The sequence below is a fragment of the Pituophis catenifer genome, unplaced genomic scaffold (assembly GCF_029215685.1).
Source record: "Pituophis catenifer annectens isolate HBS135680 unplaced genomic scaffold, rPitCat1.0.hap2 SCAF_9, whole genome shotgun sequence".
In the NCBI taxonomy this organism is placed as follows: Eukaryota; Metazoa; Chordata; class Lepidosauria; order Squamata; family Colubridae; genus Pituophis; species Pituophis catenifer.
The window spans coordinates 1,101,517-1,122,549 of NW_027256889.1; the positions used below are offsets into that span (position 1 = coordinate 1,101,517).

Genomic DNA, 21,033 nt, shown 5'->3' on the forward strand with positions numbered 1-21,033 from the left:
GGTCAGCTTCTCCAACCAGGGGCCCAGGGGGTCCCACCCCCAAGACATTCAGGGGGTTGCAGGCCAAAGGCAAAGAGCTCTTTTTGAATTGCTCCTCCGCCATGTCTCTTTCCTGCAGGGGTCCCCTTTGATTTTATTCATCCATTTATGTCTCCCCAAGAGGCTTGGGGAGGGGGTTTCTTCCCTCCTGGGCCCTGCGAGACACCGTCTTCCCCATTGGAGGGAGTTGGGGGCTCAGGGAAGTGTCCTGTTAATCATTAAAGCAATCTGAAAGACCACCCTTTGGGCCCTTCCCCCAGGTCAGCCGTGAAACCCAGGACCCCCCTCCCCTCTGCCCCCTCCCTCAGTCCCTGCTCTGCTCAACAGCCAGAGATGGGGGGCAAAACTGGCCCTCGGATTCCCAGGGAGCACCTGGCAGGGGCTGGACTCGGCTGGAAGCTAAGCAGGGTTGGGCCTGGGGTCTCCAGGATAGGATTCCCAAGGCTGCAGGGAGGAATTGAAAAGACCAAGACAGGGGAAGACAATCGGATTGAGAAATTCTGTTCAAATTCTCCAAATGTGCTACAGATAGTCCTTGACTTATGGCCACAATTCAGCCCAAAATTTCTGCTGCTAAACAAGACATTTGTTAAATAAATTTTGCCCCATTTTTACGACCTTTCTTGCCACTTTTTGTTAAGTGAATCCCTGCTGTTGATAAGTTAGTCAGACGGTCACTAAGTGAATCTGGTTTTCCCATTGACTTTGCTTGTCAGGGGGTCGCAAAAGAGGATCACGTGACCCCAGGACACAGCAAACGTCATAAATACGAGTCAGTTGCCAGAGTCAGAGCAGTATCTGAATTTTCATCAGGTGACCACGGGGAAGCTCAGACAGTCGTAAGTGTGAAAAATGGTCATTGGTCACTCTTTTCATTGCCGTTGTAACTTCAAACGGTCACTAAATGAACTAAGTCAAGAACTCCCTGTGTTTTTGCATCTGCCCCCCTCCCTCTTTCTTCTGCTGTCTTTCCCCCCTCCCCTCCCCCTAAGCCCAAGTGCAGCATCAGCCCAGGAAGAGGGGGGAGGGGAAAGGTAGCAGAAAAAAGAGGGGGGGCATTGCAGACGGTTGGGGGGCTCAGGAGAGATGCCCTCTGCACACTCTCAAACACCCCCCCCCCATTTCTGCTTCTCTCCCAGGCTCTCTTGGGGCTCCCAACACACTCCCCATCACCCCTTGCAGTTAACCTGGAATTAACCCGGCTTTCTGGCAGGGCGCCAAACAGTGGACTCCCAAGCTACCCAACAGGCTGAGTTGGTTCAACAGGTCAAGCTTCTCCTGAGGCTGAGCCAGTTACACACGTGTAAAGGCAGATTCCGAATGTTGCATGTTTCAACAATCCTGCATGTAAGTGTGCATTTGGCAGGGTGTCTGTGAAGACCTTGGTTCCCATCCAAGCCAGGTGACTTGTGAGAGACGGTGTGTGTGTGTGTGTGTGTGTGTGTGTGTGTGTGTGTGTATAAGGTTTATAGGAAGGGACTCACCCCCACGCTGCCTCTCTTAAGTCAGAGGATCACCTGGGGACCTGGAGGGGGCAGTGGTGTCTTCCCCTCCCTCTTCTGATGCTACGGTCCAGAGAAAGTCTAGAGAAAAGAAGGACCAGGGGGGACATGATAGAAATGTTCCAATATTTGAGGGGCTGCCCCAAAGAAGAGGGGGTCAAAATATTCTCCAAAGTACCCGAAGGCAGGAGAAGAAGGAACGGGTGGAAGCAGATCAAGGAAGGAAGCAACTTGGAGTTAAGGAGAAATTTCCTGACAGTGAGGACCATTAACCAGGGGAACAGAAGTTGCCACCAGAAGTTGTGGGTGCTCCATCACTGGAGGTTTTCAAGAAGAGACTGGACAGCCATCTGTCTGAAATGGTGGGGGGTTGGACTAGAAGACCTCCAAGGTCCCTTCCAGCTCTATTGTGATTTTAATGGGGAAAGACCGACGGACCGCATCCCAGCAATCCTCAGGCTGCCTTCGAAGCCTTCGCCCTCTCCCTCTTCTTTTCTACCTGCGAACAAAGGAGAGTCTCGGGGACCGAAGCCCAGCGCTGGGCAGGAAGGAGTTAAAGCCCCCCCCGCCCCCCACCCAACAGGAAACTGCCTGGCAGGAGGGAGTGTGAGAGAATCCCCTGCCCTCCCCCCTCGCAACGCTTCCCTTCCCACCCCTTTGCCTGCCCCTCCCTCCCTCCCACTTTCCCTGCATCTCCCAGCCTTCCAGCTGGAATCTGTTGCTCGCCTTGTCTGGGCTGCAGCCGCCGTGCAGATCCTCTGGACCCCCCTCCCTTCCCCCCTTGACCCCACCCCAAAATCTCCCCCGGCTCCCCATTCTCCCCTCTCCCACCCGCGGACCTTGGGAAGAAAGGGGGCCAGCAGCTCCGCAAGATGTGAGCCCGGGAGAGGCGGAGGAAGGCAGGCAGGCAGGCGGGTGGGGGGGCTGCCTCGGCCCCTTCCCCACCCAGGCTGGGAAAGGCGGAGAGGAGCGGAGCGGCGATGGAGGGGAGCAGCGCAGCCCGCCTCGGGGGTCGGCGTCGCGATTGCTAGGGGACCCCCCCCCCCGGGCGTTGCGAAGCCTCCGGGGATGGGTCGGAGCGAGAAGCCGGGAGGCGAATTCTTCTGACTCCCGCCCCCTCCCCAGGATTGCCCCGAGGCACCCATCCCTTCCCAAGCCCGCTCCGGACGGTGAGTAATTTCCCTTAGAAGGGGGGGGGGTTCCTACGGGCCCGATCCGCGCGTGGGCTTGGCTCCTGCCGGGGATTAAGTTAGCCGGACTTCTGTGAAACGTTTGCGGAGGGTCCCGTTTGATTCCTGGGGTGGAGAAGAGAGGAAGCTCGGAGGTGTCTCAAAGCCATCCCTACTCCCCCCCCCCGAATGTCCTCTTCAGGGGGCTGCTTCCCCTCCTCTCTGCGTTCAGGACTTGGGGGGGGGCTTAGCTAAGACGAGCTGCCACTCATCCACATCAGATGGGTGGCCTTTGATTGGAAGGCTAGCTAAGGTGGTAGACTTTGTCCCCCCCACCCACCCCCCAAGGAATTGCCTGCCCTAGATGGACCTGCCTGGGCCCCTGGGGGAAGGAAAAGATACTTATGGGTGCTCCAAGGAGCACCCCGCACTCTGCCCCCTTCCTTGGCTGTTTCTACTCCTGAGGGGCCAGGTTAGGATGGATTGTGCACCTCAGGAAGGAAGTTCCTCAAATCTGCAGGGCTGGGATGGGGAACTTTCTCTATGGGGCCTTTGATCTGAGGGGATTCCTTGCAGGAAAGGCCCCTCCTGAGTTGGGATTCCCAGGAATTGACTCCTATCCACAACATTGCCTCCTTGTCATCTGATATCCTGGTGGTCTAGGCCAGGGGTCTCCAACCTCGGCAACGTTAAGCCTGGAGGACTTCAGCAAAACTGGCTGGGGAATTCTGGGATTTGAAGTCCTCCAGGCTTAACGTTGCCAAGGTTGGAGACCCCTGGTTTAGATTCCTGCAGAGCTAGCTAGTTTTTGGAAACCCACCTGAAGATTTAAGAGCGCAGTGTTTGGGGCTGCTAGAAATGGGCTTTGGGGGCTAAAAATACAGGTAGCCCGACTTACGACCACAATTGAGCCCAACATTTCTATTACTAAGTGAGACAGTGGTTAAGTGAGGTTTGCCCCATTTTATGACCTTTCCTGCCACAGTTGTTAAGTGAATCTGGCTTCCCCATTGACTTTGCTTGTCAGAAGGTCGCAAAAGGGATCAGATGACCCCAGGGCCGTCATAAATAAAAGCCAAATTGCCCAGCATCTGAATTCTGATCCCGTGATGCTACAAAGCGGTCGTAAGTGTGAAAAATAGTCATAAGGCTCTTTTTTCAGTGCTGTAACTTCTAATGGTCACTAAAGGAGCCGTTATAAGTCAAAGACTATCTGCAGACCCCGGAGCTGAGGTTCAGTCCTGCTGGTTCCATTCTTCCACCAAGAAACCTGGGGGTTTTTTTTGCAAAAAAAACGTCTGCCTGCCATCCTACTTCTGCACAGCTTCTTGGCTGTGGGCCCCAGCCAGGATTTTCTGTAAATCAGCTTTGTGTAACTCACTTGGGGCTTACCTTTGGGGGAAGGGGGGGGGCTCCCTTGCCTTGGGGAGGGGAGAGGGTGGAAGGCAGATCTTCCGTGACCCTCGGTGCTCCCAGCTTGGGATGGTCCCCGCTGTTGAATCCAGAGTGAGAAAGTTGGTGGCAATTTTGCAAGAATTGGAAAGAAAGGATCCTGGTTTAAGGCATGACTCTTCCTCCCAGCCATTGTTCCAAGAAACAGCAGAGAGGGGGAGATTCGGGTTACAAAAATTAAAGGAAAAGGAGGCACTTTATCGGAGTGCCAGTCCTTGGGGAGCTAACCGGGGTTGTGCCCTGGTTTCACTCTTCCGGCCGGGGTGGGTTGCCGATTCTTTGTTTCTGGGATTGAAGTAAAGTTTCTTGGACCTCCGAGCATCCAAAGGGGAGGGGAAGGGCTGTGCCGGCCCTTCGCTTTGGAATCTCAGGAATCGCTTTTAGGAAAAGTCCTGGGAATTCGTTGCTTTGCGGCGTTGCTAAGTTGCACAGCATTGGTTTGTTGCTTTAAGAGGAGGGGGGGTTGAGTGGCCCCGAAGACTGTGAGGAGGGGGAGATCCTGCTCTGACTTAGGTCCACAGGTCCTGTGGCTTCCTTCACTTTAGCGGGTGCGGGTGCTGGATGGGAATGGATTTTCGGTGGGGAGGGAAAGAGGAGGGGGCATCCGGTGCCCGGGAGAAGGCTGGTCCTTTCTGGACTTTTTGGGGTGCCTGCTGATGGGAGGGGAGGGGGACTGGGAAACAAAGAGACCCGAACGACTGGCAGGAAGAGGCGTGGAGAGTCGCCCGAAGTGGGCGCGAAGGGGTGTGGCAAAACCTGGAATTTGGAAGAGTGGGTGGCGTGGCTGCCAGGTGGGCTCCCTGAGAAGCCGAAAGGGGGCAGGACCACCAGGTGGCCCACCCTCTTTGGGCAAGCTCTCCTTCCTTTCCTCCTCCTCCTTTGGCAGGCTTGATGCTGTGGGGCTGGCGAGGGGCTTTCTTGCAACTCTGTGGGCCTAGGACTGAAGCCTTCCTTGCCGGATTCCTTTCCCTGAAGGCCCCGCAGTCTGCAGAGGCTCAGAGGTGCAGGTAGTCCTCGATTTAAGGACCATAATCAAGCCCCAAATTTCTGTTGTTAACTGAGACATTTGTTAGGCAAGTTTTGCTCCATGTTTATGACCTTTCTTGCCACGGTTGTTAAGTGATTCGGGCTTCCCCATTGACTTTGGCTTGTCAGGAGGTCGCAAAAGGGGATCCCGGGATGTTGCAACCGTCATAAATGTGAGCCGGTTGCCAAGTGTTTCGAGTTTTGATCACGTGACCCCGGGGATGCTGCCACGGTCGTAAGTGTGAAAAATGGTTATGAGTCACTTCTTTCAGTGTTGTTGCAACTTTGACAAAGTTGGAATAAATCCAGTCAGCCCAAGGAGCATTGAATAACAGAATAAGAGTTCGGAAGGGACCTTGGAGGTCTTCTAGTCCAGCCCCCTACTCAGGCAGGAGACCCTCGACCATTCCAGACAAGCGTCTGTCCAGACTCTCCTTAAAAGCCTTTGAATGGCCACTAAGCGAATGGTTTGTAAGTCGAGAACTGCCTGAACTGTGAACCAGCTGTAAAGAAGCCGAAGACCAACAGCTTCATGATCTGCTCGTGATCTCCTGGGATCTTCCGATCTGATCCATCAAGGCAGACGAACAAGAGAATCCAGATTTTCTTTGGATACCAACCGCAGGTGCCGGAAGAGGAAGGCAGGCAGCAAAACTCACCTCCACGCAGTGTTGGGGGGGTGTTTTTAATGCCAGACGGACACACGTGCGATGTATTGCTGTAGTCGGACCAGAGGCTGGAGACTAGCTGAGATTCGTGGTTTATGAGTGGGGGAAAAAATCAACCCGGCACTAATTTAACTACCAGCATTCGGGTCGAATGCTCAGCTGTTGCCGGCAATTCTGGTGAATCTCCCTTCTTTGGAACCCTCTCCCCCCAAAATGGGCTTGTTCTGCTTGGGTCCTGATGACCCTCAGTGGGGGTGGGAGAAACGTTTGGTCCTTATTCTTTTGATGGGAAAAACAGAATGACAATAGGAAAATAACAGAGTTGGAAAGGGACCTTGGAGGTCTTCTAGTCCAGCCCCCTGCTCGAGCAGGAGACCTGGCTGAGGAATTCTGAGAGATGAAGTCCACAAGTCTTAAAATTCCCAAGGTTGGACACCCGTAGTCCATACCACTCCAGACAAATGGTTGTCCAGGGTCGTCTTCAAAGCCTCCAGTGATGGAGCACCCACAATTTCTGGAGGCAAGAAGTTCCACTGGTTAATTGTCCTCACGGTCAGGAAATTCCTTAGTTCCAGAGAATTGCTTCTCTCCTGGATGAGTTTCCATCCCTTGCTTCTTGTCCTGCCTTCAGGGGCTTTGGAGAATAGGGTGACCCCCTCTTCTTTGGGGCAGCGGTAGCCCCTCGAATGCTGGAATATTGCTCTGTTCCAAATCAGGCTGTGGAATTGGAAGTTGTTCCCAGTTAGAGACTGGATAGGATTTGGGGTGCTCATAACTTTTCCTTTACATTTCAAATGAAGATGCGTTCATACCGGGCCGTGCTGCCTATGGAACAGCCCGCCACTGGGATGAGGAAAAGCAGGGCTGGGACAGGGATCTTCCAAAACCTCCTTTCAAAAATGGTTCTGTTCTCTTGAGTTGTGCAATCGATCCTCACAATAAAGGAGAATATTTGTGGCTCAGGATTGAAATGAGGGGTGCTTGCTAGAAGAAGTGGAGTTTGCAGGGAGGAGGAGGAGGAAGAGGAAGAGGAGGACAACCACTGGGGGGTCCTTGGCGCTCTCTGAGCTTGGTGGTTTTCTTGCAGACGTTTCATGACCCAACTAGATAACTTCATCAGTGCCAGCGGTAGAAATTCTGTGACCGGCTTGAAAGGATGGTAGGGAGAATGTCGGAGGTGCCCCTTTTATTGTCCAACTTGGGAGAAAAAAAAAAAAAGGAATGCAGCAGCCGCAGTTGGATCCTGAGTCTTGGCAGCTCCTGGATTCCAAAGGCAGAAATTCCTGTGAGATTCCTGTCTTTCCGCACCAACTTGATTCCAGCTGACAGAGGGAGATTTTTTTTTTTTGTTTCTCGACTAATCCAGGCCCGTCTTTCTCCTCCTTCCACAGCCTGTTTTTCTTTTCTTTCTTTGTTTCTGGCCCTCACCCTCCCCCCCTCCCTCCCTCTTTCCTCCTAAAAAGCATCAGCTGGAAAGTCCCGGGTTCAGATTTCACCGGGAGTGCTCCCGCCTGGGAATTCTAGAAGAGGAACAGCAACACCTCGGGGGGGGAGAGGGGGGGAGATGGGCACTGAATTGGGGAAAGGATGGTGGGTTCAGTTTAAATAAAGGCCTCTTTCAGGGACTCCTGGAGAGCCTTGAATTCAACATCTGCTGCTCCATGCAGGAATCCAGATGGAAAATCCTGCTTGAAGGCGGTCAGCGAAGGGAGCCCATCACCTCTCATTGGGGTCACGGATCCCCCTGTCCGGCTGCTTTTCCTGCTAGGAGAAGGAACAGAACCTGCCTTTGTTTCCATTAATTCCGTTCTTCCCTCTGTTGTCCCAAAGGTGATTTATTTTTCTCCCAAAAGGCAACTGGACTTTGCTGGTTTCTTTCTTCTTCGAAAACATTTTGCTTCTCATCCAAGAAACTTCTTCAATTGTGAATAGGAAGAAATATGAATTGAAGAAACTTCTTGGATGGGAAGCAAAATGTTTTCAAAGAAGAAAAAACCCCCAAGAAAGTCCAGTTGCCTTTGGGGGGGGGGGGAATGTAGAGGTAATCCTCATCTTATGATCCAAATTGGGCCTAAAAAATTATGCTGCTAAGGGAGAAATTTGTTAAGTGAGCCTCGCCCCGTTTTACGGCTTTCCTTGACACATTTGTTAAGTGAATCACTGCATTTGTTAGATTAGCCACACGGTTGTTAAGTGAATCCGGCTTCCCCATTGACTTGGCTTGTCAGAAGGTCGCAAAGGGGGACACTGCAACCGTCATAAATGTTGTCAAACATCCGAACGTAAATCACGTGGCCGTAGGAGATGCTGCGGTGGTCATAAGTGTGAATAATGTCATAAGTTGCTTTTTCAGTTCTGTTCTAACTTTGAACGGTCACTAAGTGAGCCGTTGTAAGTAGAGGACTGCTTGTCCCTTTGGGACAAGCATGACCTGGAGCAGGGGTCTCCAACCTTGGCCACTTTAAGCCTGGCGGACTTCAACTCCCAGAACTCCCCAGCTGGGAATCCTGCCAGGCTTAGAGTGGCCATGGTTGGAGACCCCGGACTCCATAGGCATTTCTTCACCCTTGTTTTGTGCGCAACGTTTGCAGAGATTTGAAGGGGCTGTTCGAGTCCTCTGGCGTCCGCTCTCCTCCGAGCTCCAGTTGCTTCTTTCCATCGCTTTGCTTCTTTCCCAGTTCCTAATTCTCCCCACTGTCCTCTCCTGACCCCCTCCCAGGTCCTGTGATTCCTCCTTAAAGCGTGGCACCCCAAACCGGACTCCAGATGGGGGCTGGCCCACGCCGAGTAAAAAGGATTAACGAATCCCCAGGACTTAAGTTCTACTTCTGTTGATGCAGCTGAAACAAAGAAGAGCTGCCTTCGCCGTTTTCCAGCCCCGTCGGTCGTGCCAGGCCACTGACTCACGTTTTCTTTGCAGGCCCCCCTGCACGATTCCCTTAGCTGGGAGGACTGGGAAGAGGGAGGACGGCATCTTTCCAACTCCATAATTCCCGGTTAAATGCCACAGTCAAAGGTGCCACACCTGGAGTTGAAGGAGAAGTCTGTTCTCCAGCAGAGGGATTTTTTTTCATTTAGATTTTTATTATTACTTATGCAAGTAACAAAGTAATTCAAGGTGGCAAACATGCCTAATATTCCTTCCTCTTGCTATTTTCCCCATAACAATAACCTTGTGAGGTGGGTTGGGCTCAGAGAGAGTGCCTGGGCCCAAGCTATTTTTCATGGCTGAGCAGGGACTAGAACTCACCACCTCCTGGTGATTGGCCCAAAGTCACCTAGCTGGCTTTCATGCCGAAGGCAGGACTAGAACTCACCGTCTCCTGGTTTCTAATCCAGACCCAGTGTGTCCAACCTGAAGCCTGTGGGTTGCATGCATTCCTGGACATCTTGTAATGCAGCCCCACAAGATTTAGTAAAAAATCTAAAAATAATAAAGTAACGTTGTTATTTATATAGATCAACTGCAATGTATATTTTATATAAGGCCCAAGCATTGCATGAGACCCAGGCAAGCCAAAAGTTTGGACACCTATGAACGGCATCAAACGGGATGTTAGCACAGACATGACCTCATTCTATCTGAAGGAGGCTCATATCTCCGCTTCCTACTCCTGTTTGGAGAAGTTAAGCCACAGAAGGCATCTGTCATGCAGAAGATAATTTGAGCCCCTGGAGGGTTCTCTTGCTGGGAGGCTTCAGGAGTCCCAACAGATGTGGGACAGGCACGTCATCTGGAAGAAACGTTGATGAAGCTTTACCAAAGCAAGCTGCTTTCCATCCTCAGCTGGAGGATTCTGGGAGTTGAAGTCCACTCTTCTTAAAGCCAACAAGGTTGAAGATCACTGTTCTTGACCAAGGTTCTTCAAATTTGGCAGCTTTAAGGCTTATGGACTTCCACGCCCAGAATTCCCTAACACGAATGCATTCTTTTTGAGATGAACCCCCCCCCCTTTTATGGCCTGCTTATTCTCTTGCAATCCCTTCCTCTACAATCTCTCCTCTCTAGGAGGCAGGAGAAAAGAAGCAGGAATGGCTGGCTGGAGAATTCTGGGAATTGAAGTCCACGAGTCTTAAAGTTGCCAGGTTTGGAGACCTCTGCTCTAGAACAAGGAAAAGAGCCGCCCTCCGTGCTCTGGAGAGCAATCTTTGCAAAGGATTCCCTGGCTGAGGCCACCAAGGCAGGGAAAGCCAAGAGGACATAATCCAGGAGGGAAATGGTCCTCTTTCTTTCCCAGCAGAGCTTCTGCCCTCTGGAGCATCCAAAGTTAGGAGAGGACATTGCCCAGCCCAGTCGCCAAGAAAGCGAAGGGCAGTCTGGGGGTGGTGGGGGACGGACGGACTCCTGAGGGGGGCTCCCAGGTTGATCAGAAAGCCCCCCCCCCCCCCGTCCCTTCCTCTGCAAACACTCTGCCTTTAAAGGGCAGGGAAAGGACACCATTGCATCTTAATTTCCACCCCACACTGAACCATCCCTCCTTCGCTCCGTCTTCCCAAGAGAGCCCTTCCGTCTCCCTCCTTTTTTTTTTTTTTTTTGGAGTTGGCCAAGGCTTCCCCCACCAGCTGCTGGTCGGAGGAATGTCGGAATGTCGCCTTTGTCCAGCTCAACGCCAAATTGGATTTGGAAAAGCAAACTAACAGCTTTTTCTCAAGCATTTCACACGTCGTTCCTCCTCCTCCTCTTCTTCCTCTTTAAGGAGCTTTTTCCTGCCATCAGTTCTTCTCAGACTGAGCAACTTTGGGTAGCCTCTTGCAAGCAAGGCCCAGGTTGAAGGGGGCTTCCCCGCCCCCTCCTCAAATGGTCATGTTTGGCTGGGGGAGCCTTGAGCCAGACGCATGGCCGAGGCTGCAAAACTCTGGCAGATTTTTTTTTTAAATTTCCTTTGGACCTTCCTTTGTTTTTCCTTCTTTGGGGTCCCAGCCACAGACCCCTACTCCTTTAAACATCCTGCACTTCTTTCCTTTATTTCTTTATTTGTTCATCTTTCCCCACTTAGCGTTTGGTAGCCCCACCCTCCCTGGCACTGATGACAATCCCTAGGTGGGTCAGGAAATGTCTGCAGGAAAACCACTAAGCTCAGAGAGCACCAAAGACCCCCAAATCCAATCCTGGGCCACGAAGACTCTCTTCTACTGGAACCCCAGCATGGGGGGAGTAGATTCAGGGGAAGGGGAGGTCCAGGAAGAAAAGTTTTAAGGGGCCGAGATGTTGAGATGTGAGATCTCCTGTCCCACTTCTGGAAGATGAATGCAGAGGGAGGAGAATTGCTCAGGAAGAGGCTTTGGATAGCAAGGAAACCAACCTCTTTGCTTGTTTATTTTTAATGTTGGGAAATGGGAAAAAAGCCCTTGTGCATGGGGGTACAATTTAATTTATGTAAATCAGCAGCCTGCTCCTTTTCCCACACTCCGGCCAGCGGAGAGCAGGATGAGACAATATTAAAAAGCAAACAGAACGCAGACATCCGTTGAAGCCAAAGCGCCGGCATAGGAGGGTATTTTTGGCCCTGGCTGATGAATCAGGAAGTTGGTATCTGGGGCACCCCGGTCACCAAGTGGGGCTGAATTCTAGTCAGCATCCCACCCCTCCCCCCAAACCTTTGGTCAAAGAAAAGAAAAGAAAAGGAATGGAAACCGTGGAGAACTGCGAAGTACAAGACGGGAATGAATGGAACTGAGCCCCAAATTTCTGTTGCTAAGAGAGACAGTTGTTAAGTGAGTTTGGCTCCGTTTTACGACCTTTCTTGCCACAGTTGTTCAGTGAATCAATGTCATTGTTAAGTTAGCGACATGATTGTTAAGTGAATCTGGCTACCCCGTTGACTTTGCTTGTGAGAAGGTCGCCACTATTTTCAGTGCCGTCGTAACTTCGAACGGATACTAAACAAATGCTTGTAAATTGAGGCGTACCTGTAACTGAGGTTATCCATCTTTGCAGCTGATGTCAGAGAGACAATTTTGTACCGTAAACCAGGACCTGCCACTGTTTTTATTCTGTTTTTTCTAAACAGCTGCCTTTCCAATCAGGAATGGATCTTCTTGCAGTTGTTCATGGGTTTTCCTTCCCACAATCCTCCTGGGGCCATAGGAGTGTTGCGGTCCCACCACATCTGGAGATGGGCTTATCCCCCACAGACCCAATAAGGACACAGAAGAGAGAGCTGTGGCCGAGTGTCTTCTCACCCAGGTGGCCCACTGCACAGATGGCACCAAGCTGGTTTGCCTGCACAGCTGGCACTCTGATTTAGCTGCAGAGCAGGCACGAAGTAGGTTTGGTTGCAGAACTGGCACCAAGCTGCACAGCTGGCAGCAGTGGGTCCTCACTGAAAAGCTGCACAGAGTTGGGCCCCTGATGTTAAAGTGCTGATAGCCAAAGGGCTAACTAGCCACCCATTGCTGTCCTTTCAGTGGCCCTTTGGCCAGTCTGGGGAGCAGGATGGTCTTCTCGACCTCCAGAGTTGGCAGAAGGCTGCCCCCGACTCCTCCCGCAGGGGGTGGACGTGTGGCGGCTCTCCTGCCCCTTTGTGCCTGGCCTGGGTTGCTCAGCCAGGGGTGCCGGCAGACCCAGCCCAGGAGATCCGATGCCTGCCGGTCCTTTTCTCTTCCAGGAATCCTGCGCTGGCTCCTTTCAGATCCTGCCTTCAATTGATTCTTTTGTTGTCCGCTCCCAGAGAACTCTGGTTACAACAAGAATGCCTGGTTTGTGTATGTGTGTGTGTATGTGTGTGTGTGTGTGTGTCTGTCTGGGTACACAATTGAAGCGACACAACATTCATTCATTTATCATATGGCACTTTCACATCATATTTCAGTATAAAAAAGGAACCCGGGGGTAAAATGCCAAATATAGAATATAAAGTCTGAAACCTTAACAGGAAGATTACAATTGTACTATGTCTAAGTTGCAAATATAACTTGATTTGTCGCAGCTGGGAAACCTTCCTGATGGCCTCTGCTTCAACACTCTTGACACTTTGTGCTGTGCAACACAGCAACACGTTTGTGACTCTCTCCCTCCCAGGAGAAGAGCCCGGGGACCCCAGCCTCACCATGCCCGAAGGTGCCCGCCGGGGCAGCACCAAGGAAAGAGGTAACCCAGGTTAGTCCGGGCTCCCCTCTTGCATTCACCCAGATGCCTGGGAAAGGGAGAAGATCCTTGGGGGGAACAGAACCCCTTCCCCAAATCTGGGCTCCGATTCTGGCTTGCATTCCAGGGTTTGTGCCTGGCTGTTGTGGCCGTTGCAAACCTTACTTTCTTTCTCCCCCCTTTGCAGAGCTTTGGCGGGAGGGAGGTGGAGAGTAGAGAAGGGGCAGGGTGGGTGAGTGGGTGGGGGGTTCCCTTTCTTTGCACGCTGCGCCTCCCAGCATGCCTTGCGAGAGAAACCACAGCTTTGAAAGGTGAGAAAAAAACCCACAAAGGATGTGAAGAGGCAGGAAGCAGCTTTTTTTTTATTGTTCTAAGGGTGAAAAGAGCCGGGGAGGGGGAAACCAGCTGCCCTCCCTACCTCCAAGTGGGCTCCTCACCTGTGCCCCCCCCAACATTAATGGCTGCAAGGCCTTTTGGGGAAGTGACTGCAGACCCTGTTGCTTCCTCCCCAGCAGCCCCCAGGCCCTCCTCTACCTCCTCGCTGGCTGGAATCGGGACCAAGATGGCGTCGGACCCCATTCTGGGCAGCTGCACCTCGGTGAACACCGTCTGCTCGGACAGCGACCGCCCTGTCAGCCTCAGCTCTTCGGCCTCCTCCGCCTCTTTGCAGGACGGCTCCAGTGCCTTTGGCAGCAGCATCGGGCTGGGGGGCTGCCCTCCTCCTTACTCCCAGCAAAACGGCAGCGACATCAGCCTGGATCTGACTCCTGTGACGCTGCTGGACCGGCTGGCGGACACCCCGGGAGATGGGCAGCAGTGCTGCGGCTGGGCTCCGGGTTCCAGCCGGGCCAAAGAACGCCGGATCAAGCCGTCCCATCTGGACCGGGTGGTGCTGGAGATTGTGGAAACCGAGCAGGCTTACGTCCGGGATCTCAGGAGCATCGTGGAGGTAGGAGGGCAGGAGGGTGGGGGGAAGTTTTGGGCTCACAAAGGAGCTTTGGAGCATACAAGCATGCAACTCCTGACTTCATTAAAGCAGCAGCCTCCTCTCTGGGGAATTCTTGGCTGCGACTCTTTAAAGCAGCTGCATCCTCTCTGGGATCGCCGGCAATGGCCCAGTTCCTGGAAATTGAGATTCTGGGAGTTGACACTTAAAGTCTTAAAGCTGCCCGTGCAACAGCCGTGTGAAGTTGGCCAGGCTGGGGGAGAAAGGACCTCTTGCAAAAGCTGTGCTGTTCCAGAAGCTCCCCTCCCCCATTTCAGCAACCCAGCCTCTGTGTGTGTGTGTGTGTGTGTGTGTGTGTGTGTGTGTGTGTGTGTGTGTGTGTACCGGCCTTCTCTCCCAGACCCCCCAAGGGCTCTTGCAGAAGAGGGTCTGTGGGTCTGCTGTATCTAAATGGGGTGATGTCTCCCCCCTTTCCTTCCTGCACAGGATTACCTGGGCTGCATTATCGACTGCGGACAGGTGTCCCTGAAACCGGAACAAGTCGGTGCTTTGTTTTGCAACATCGAGGACATTTACGAGTTCAACAGGTGAGGTGACTTCAACAGGTGCAGCGGGACATCTCTTGGCTCAGACTGGGGAGGGGTCAGTCGGCCTTGGAGTTCAGAGCAGGGCAAAATATATGTTTGTTTATTTATTTATCCAACGTATTGGCCACCCATCTTAACACAGGATAACTCTGGGCAGCTTACAGTACAGGTAGTCCTCGACTTACGACCACAGTTGAGCCCCAAACTTCTGTTGCTAAGCGAGACAGTTGTTAAATAAATTTGGCCCCATTTTACGACCTTCCTTGCCACGGCTCTTAAGTGAACCACTGGCACTTGTTATGTTAGTAACATGGTCCTTAAGTGAATCTGGCTTCCCCAATTTTTTTTTTTTTTTTTTTTTAAATTTGATTTATATGCCGCCCTTCTCCGGAGACTCAGGGCGGCTTACAATGCTTTAAGCAATGACCAATGACTTTGCTTGTCAGAAGGTCGCAAAAGGGGATCACGTGACCCCCCCCCCCGGGACACTGCAGCCGTCATATGTACATGCCAGTGTCCACATTTTGATCACGTGACCAAGGGGATGCTGCAACGGTCGTAAGTGTGAAAAATGGTCGTAAGTCACTTTTTCCAGTGCCGTTGTAACTTTGAACGGTCACTAAACAAACTGTTGTAAGTGGAGGACTGCCTGTGTTAAAAAATGAAACTATATACAATGTTTAGGATGGTTTTCCTGGGCTGAAGGGGGAAGGCCTGGCCCCAGTCTTGTTTTCCTTTGCCCGCCAGACAATCCCCCTCCTCACCCCTCCTCTAAGGCTTGAATATCCCACCAGGATCTCATCTCAGTTCCTGGCAGCCGCCTGGTTTTCCTGGTGTTTTTCTTTCTTTCTTTTTTGTTTTTTTTGCTGGTGGCCCTGAACTCAGCAGACTTTTCTTCTGCTTTTGATTTTCGGTGAAGGGGCTGGAATTCAGCAAGGAAGGGCCGGGCATAAATATTTAAGAGGATGTCTCATAAAACGGGATCTCGAATAAGTCGACCTAATAACTTCTGGGGGATTTATGGCCATGGGAATCGGCTTAGGACCCGGGCCAAGACTTTTCTGGGAGGTGGGGGGAAAGACGGACGGACGGACGGAGATCTGGCTCATGGGGGAGAGTCACGGTGAAGCTTTTCTTAGAAGACTCTGTGGTCCTGAGTCACCTGGAGCAGAAGGTGGCCATCGACAGGACGCTGTGGCCGAGCGGAGAAATAAATTTTGTGGCCCAGGAGAAAAATAATTCCTCCAACAAGAGAAATAATTTTCCTGCCAGAAGGATTCCAAAGGAAGCCTTGAGGTTACAAGAAGCGTGGTGACTTGGCATGCCAGCCGCCTCCGATGCCAGCCTCAACTGAAGCCCAGCAACCCAAGTCCCACCTGGGAGCCTGTTTTTCCTCCAAAGATAGAACAACCCATGGTTGGGTGGCCTTGGAAGACATTGAAAAGCCTCTTCCAGTATCCCCGGCTTCTTCCCTCCCACCCTGGGGTTCTCTGGGCCAGGGATTTTCATACAGAAAGTCCTTGTTTTAATTTAATTTTAATTTAGTGAGGAAACGGCTTGCAAGATGGACACAAGTCCAAAACATACGAAGAACAATTGTGGAAGTTGGGTATGACTAGAGTCATGAAAAGAAGGATTAAGAGTGATACGATAGAAATCTTCCAATATTTGAGGGGCTGCCACAAGGAAGAGGGGGTCCACCTATTCTCCAAAGCCCCTGAAGGCAGGACAAGAAGCAACGCATGGGAACGAATCAAGGAGAGAAGCAAGCTGGCATTTAGGAGGAATTTCCTAACAGTGAGGACAATCAATCAGTGGAACGGCTTCCTTCCTGAAGTTGTGGGTGCTCCAATATTGGAGGCTCTTAAGAAGAGATTGGACAGCCATTTGTCTGGAACGGTAGAGGGTCTGCTGTTTGCGCAGGGGGCTGGACTAGAAGACCTCCAAGGTCCCTTCCAAATCTCTTCTTCTTCTGTTATTCTGTGTCCAGCTGCTTCCAGAGTTCCTTCTGGTGTTCCCTCACTTTCAAAGTGCCAAAAATCCATGCGCCGTCCTTAACCTGGGAGAAAAGTCCGGCCATGCATCTCTCCCCAGCCTGCTTGCTGACCCAGCCAGCCCCCTCCCCATTTTTTCCAAGAACAGGGATGGCAAAACCCAACCCACTCAGCATCTGACCTTGAATCTGGTGGTGGTTTTGACACTGAGCAGCTCGGGAGGATTTAAGCTTGTCTCATTCCTGAGCTGGCCGAGGAGGAGACAAAAATCCTGCTAAAGGTGCATGGATGGACGGATGGATGGACGGATGGATGGATGGATGGAGTTTGCCAGGGCAAACTGGTCAGCTGCGAATGGAGCAAAATATTGGAGGAGCGCCTGGTTGATGGCAGGCGTGAACCGATCCTGGGTTAATTCTCCCAACACTTTTTAGTTCCCCATTGTATTTTTGCAAGAAGAATAAACTGGAGAGGAATATCGAATCCAGAGACCCCCTCCACCCCCCTCCCTCCCTGCCTGAGGATGGTGTGTTTAATTCCCCTCGGTCCATCGTCCTGCCTTTGCGGAAAATCTCTATTTTCCTTGCTTCAGCATCTTGCTTTCCGGTTCATGGAAATACACTCCCTGACTTGAAGGTGCGGCTGGTGCCAGACTCTGAAACGGCACCTTCCTTTCCAAGGAGGGGGGGGGAGATAGATAGATAGATAGATAGATAGATAGATAGATAGATAGATAATAGATAGATAGAATGAAAGAAAGAAAGAAAGAAAAAAAAAGAAAAAGAAAGAAAGAAAGAAAAAGAAAGAAAGAAAGAAAGAAGGAAAGAAAGAAAGAAAGAAAGAAAGAAAGAAAGAAAGAAAAAAATCCACGGATCAAATTGAACCCAGGAGATGCAAACCCCCATATAACTGGGGTGTTTTGCCCCAAGTTCATTTTCGCAGCAGGCTGGTCTGATCCATCACCTGCTTTTGCAGCGGTGAACCAGGAGAGCAGGACTGGGGGTGGGGGGTGGGGAGGGTGGAGAGGGAGAGTTTTTGTCAACTTGGCATTTGCTGAGCCTGTAATTTGAGGAGGACTGGGGAGGGGGTGGATTGAGGGGCTGAGAAGGGGGAAGTGGGGGAGATGAAGGCTGGGAAGGACACAGAAGGAAGCTGGAGGGGGGGGGGCGGTTGGAACAGCACCGGCCTGGCAGGAAAGTTGCTTGGCTCCAGACTCTCTGGGGAGGGGGCAGTCTCTGTCCTTGCCACAGTAATCTCAGCCTGACCTAGGAAGGAAGAGGTGATAGAGAGCAGGAGAGGGTGGAGGAAGGGAGAACATCTGCTTAAACCTGGCAGATCTCAAATCGTGGTGCCGTTTCTGGGACGTGGAACTTTTGCCCCATCCTGCTGGAAGTGCTGAGAATTAGAATTCGGTTCACTCCGAGGAATGAAGAGTGCCTCTGAGCATGCACCGAGGTTCAAGGCTGACGATGGTGTCATCTTAAGGACAGAGCAGCAACGGCAGACCCTCCTTAAGTGAGGTCTGCAATGGGGATCCCTCCACCTCTACCTCTGGATCCCTTTTCCCCTTCTTTTCCCTTGCAAATGATTCAAAGCCAAACTCCTGGAAAGGAAAGGTTCCAATTCCTCCGACTTCCAGATCTTTCCCTCCAAATTCCCTGCAAGTCATTCTCCCACGAAAGGCTTGAATGAGCCCCTGGCCAGTTGAAACGGGGCCCCATTTCAACCCAACTGGAAACTCACTGGGAACTAAAGTCCAGGAGAATTTGGATGCAAACAGCTCTCATTCTTAAAATGCATCTCTCTCTCTCTCTCTCTTTTTCTGTGTCTTCCCACCTTCCCTCCTTCCCCGTCCCCTTCAGGTAAGGGAGATCTCCGGGATATTGCAGATGGAGAAGGTTCCCCAATGAGACTTTCTGGATCCTTGCCAGCTGCTTGGTTTATTTTTAGTTGCCCCCCCCCCCCCCAGCCCCTCTCTTCTTTCCCCGGCCTCCTGCTGATTTTTCGCCTTTTAAAACCTGGCCGGTGGCCAAGAGCTCCATCAATGCTCCTGACTTCCCATCTGGGAGAGTTTTGGTGGGGAGGCACCGGCGGGAAACGCAGGGGAAGTGGGGGGAAGGAGCTGGTTGGGGGGTCCCCTCCCTCCACCGAAGCCCCCTTCCCACTAATCCTTCAGCTCCCCCCCCCCGCCCCCATTCACAGGAAGGCACTGGCTGCCCTGCCTCGAAGCGCAATTATCCTCAGTTTGTGTTTGCAGGGGATTCAGTAACAGGGAGAAAAAAAGACGAGGCATAAAGTGCCTTCAAGGGGGGGGGGCGAGCTGCAACCTGTGGCAAATCTCCTCCTTTATGCCCCCTTTGCAATTCTTTTCTCTCTTGGGACAGTGAGCTGCTAGAGGATCTGGAGAGGAACACCAGTGCCCACGCAATCGCGGACTGCTTTGTGCAAAGGGTAAGTGCCTGACTTCTCCTCCCCCTCCCCCTCCCCTCCTTCTCTAGCAGGCAGAGAAACCGCCTTCTCCTTGTGTGCTGTGATGCATTTGATGCTGTTCCGTTTCATTTTGCAGAGCGAAGAATTTGATATCTACACTTTGTACTGCATGAACTACCCCAAGTAAGTACACAATCCTACGCAAATCAATAAAGCATGAACCTCCTGCTTCCCTGTGTGGTTTTCAGCACAATCTGGGTTGATTTTTCTGCCCCCATCCTCTAGTCCAGGGGTGTCCAAACTTCGGCCACGTTAAGACCTGTGGACTTCAACTCCCAGAATTCCCCATCCAGTCACGCTGGGAGTTGAAGTCTTCAGGTCTTAAAGTTGCCAAGTTTGGAGACCCCTGCTCTAGTCCCCTCCAGCAGTGTTGGTTAACCTTACTTATTTTATAATGTCTGGACTACAACTCCCAGAATGCCCAGCCAGCTAGGCAAAGTTATAAATCTCCGTTTCTCACTTTCCTTCTCTCCTCTCCCCATGACAAGCTCTGTCTCGGTGCTCCGGCAGTGCATGGAGGATGAATCCCTGGCGAAATTCTTCCGGGAGAGGCAGGCCACTCTCTCGCACTCGCTGCCACTGGAGACGTACCTTCTCAAGCCGGTCCAGCGAATTCTGAAGTACCATCTGCTGCTGCAGGTTGGTGGCGCCACTTCGGTGTCTTTGGTGGTCTCTGAGCTGGGTTGCTTTCTTGCAGACATTTCGTGACCCAGCTTGGTAACCTCACCAGTGCTAGAAGGGAGTGGAGGTGTGTGGAGAGGAGGGGGAGGAGGACTGGGGAGTCCTTGGGGCGCTCTGAGCTTGGTGGTTTTCTTACAGACCTTACTTTACCAAACTAGGTAACATCATCAGTGCTAGAAGAGAGTGGGGCTTGTACAGTGGAGGACAATGAGAGGAGGAGGAGGAGGAGGAGGAGGAGGAGGAGGAGGAGGAGGAGGAGGAAGAGATTGTGGGGTCCCTGGGGGTCTCTGAGCTTGCTTGGTTTTCTTGCAGACATTTCATGACCCAACTAGGTAATATCACCAGTTTTTCTGAGGAAGGGGTTTGCTCTCTGTTTCTATACAGTACCTTGCCTTGCAGTCTATGCAGCCTATACCCAGGTAAGCAGGGATTAACACCAGACAAACAATCAAGCAGAAAACAATATCCTAAGCAAGGAATGATGGAGAAAACTCACACCAACCCTTGCAGGGCAAGCTACTGTATAGAAACAGAGAGCAAACCCTTATCAGATTCTTGTTCATTTTAATGCTTATTTATTTATTTATTTATTTATTTATTTATTTATTTATTTATTTATTTATTTATTTATTTATGTACCTATGTATTTATTTATTTGTTACATTTATATGCTTCTCATCTCACCAAGAAGTGGCTATATGATTTATGAATTTATTATACTGCAAATCGTCCAGAGTTGCTTCTAAGTCAGAAATAACATCCTGTACAAAAAGTAAATTGGATGCAGAATTTAACTCTAACTGGAAAACCATTCTTGAAAATGAAGGGTGGGTGTGGATTAGTGCCACAGGTGAAGTGCGGATTCTCTTCTCCAGAGGCTGATCTGGAATTTCCAGGTTGTTTCTCAGATTCCCACTGAATGAATGTCTCTTGTCTCTGATGCCCCCCCCCCGTCGTCCCTCCCCCACACACACCTGTTTTTCCTTCGCAGGAACTAGCCAAACATTATGACAAGAGCAGTCCTGGCTACGACTCCGTGGAAGAGGCCAGCATCACCATGACGGCGGTGGCTTGGTACATCAACGACATGAAGCGGAAACAGGAACATGCCAGTCGGCTGCAGGTGCGGAGGGGCAACCTTCCCGGCAACGGGAAAGAATTCAGCCTTTTTTGTGGGTTGGGAAGGGCCAGCTCACCTGGGCTGCTTTAGCCCATCTGGGGGGGGGGAGGGAGGATACTGGCATCCCATGCCTAAGTCAGAACTCCTGGAGGGGAGTTCCTGCCTTTGTGGGGTCCTCAGTGCTCTCTGAGCTTGGTGATTTTCTGGCAGACGTTTCATGACCCAGCTAGGCGACATCATCAATACTAGAAGGAGGAAGGTTTGCTCTCTGC

At 51.6% G+C, this 21,033-nt stretch overlaps 1 protein-coding gene across 1 annotated transcript in view; it reads left to right on the forward strand.

Annotated features, from left to right (window-relative positions):
* Positions 1-2,589: 2,589 nt before the first annotated feature.
* The window catches only part of PLEKHG2 (pleckstrin homology and RhoGEF domain containing G2), a 31,897-nt gene continuing 13,453 nt past the window's right edge, over positions 2,590-21,033 (forward strand). Inside the window, exons 1-8 of the mRNA XM_070949439.1 lie at positions 2,590-2,710; positions 12,878-12,955; positions 13,456-13,892; positions 14,376-14,476; positions 18,855-18,921; positions 19,037-19,083; positions 19,449-19,599; positions 20,633-20,764. Coding sequence (XP_070805540.1) covers positions 12,907-12,955; positions 13,456-13,892; positions 14,376-14,476; positions 18,855-18,921; positions 19,037-19,083; positions 19,449-19,599; positions 20,633-20,764 — 984 coding nt within the window. The 5' untranslated portion in view covers positions 2,590-2,710; positions 12,878-12,906. The remainder of the gene's footprint in view (positions 2,711-12,877; positions 12,956-13,455; positions 13,893-14,375; positions 14,477-18,854; positions 18,922-19,036; positions 19,084-19,448; positions 19,600-20,632; positions 20,765-21,033) is intronic.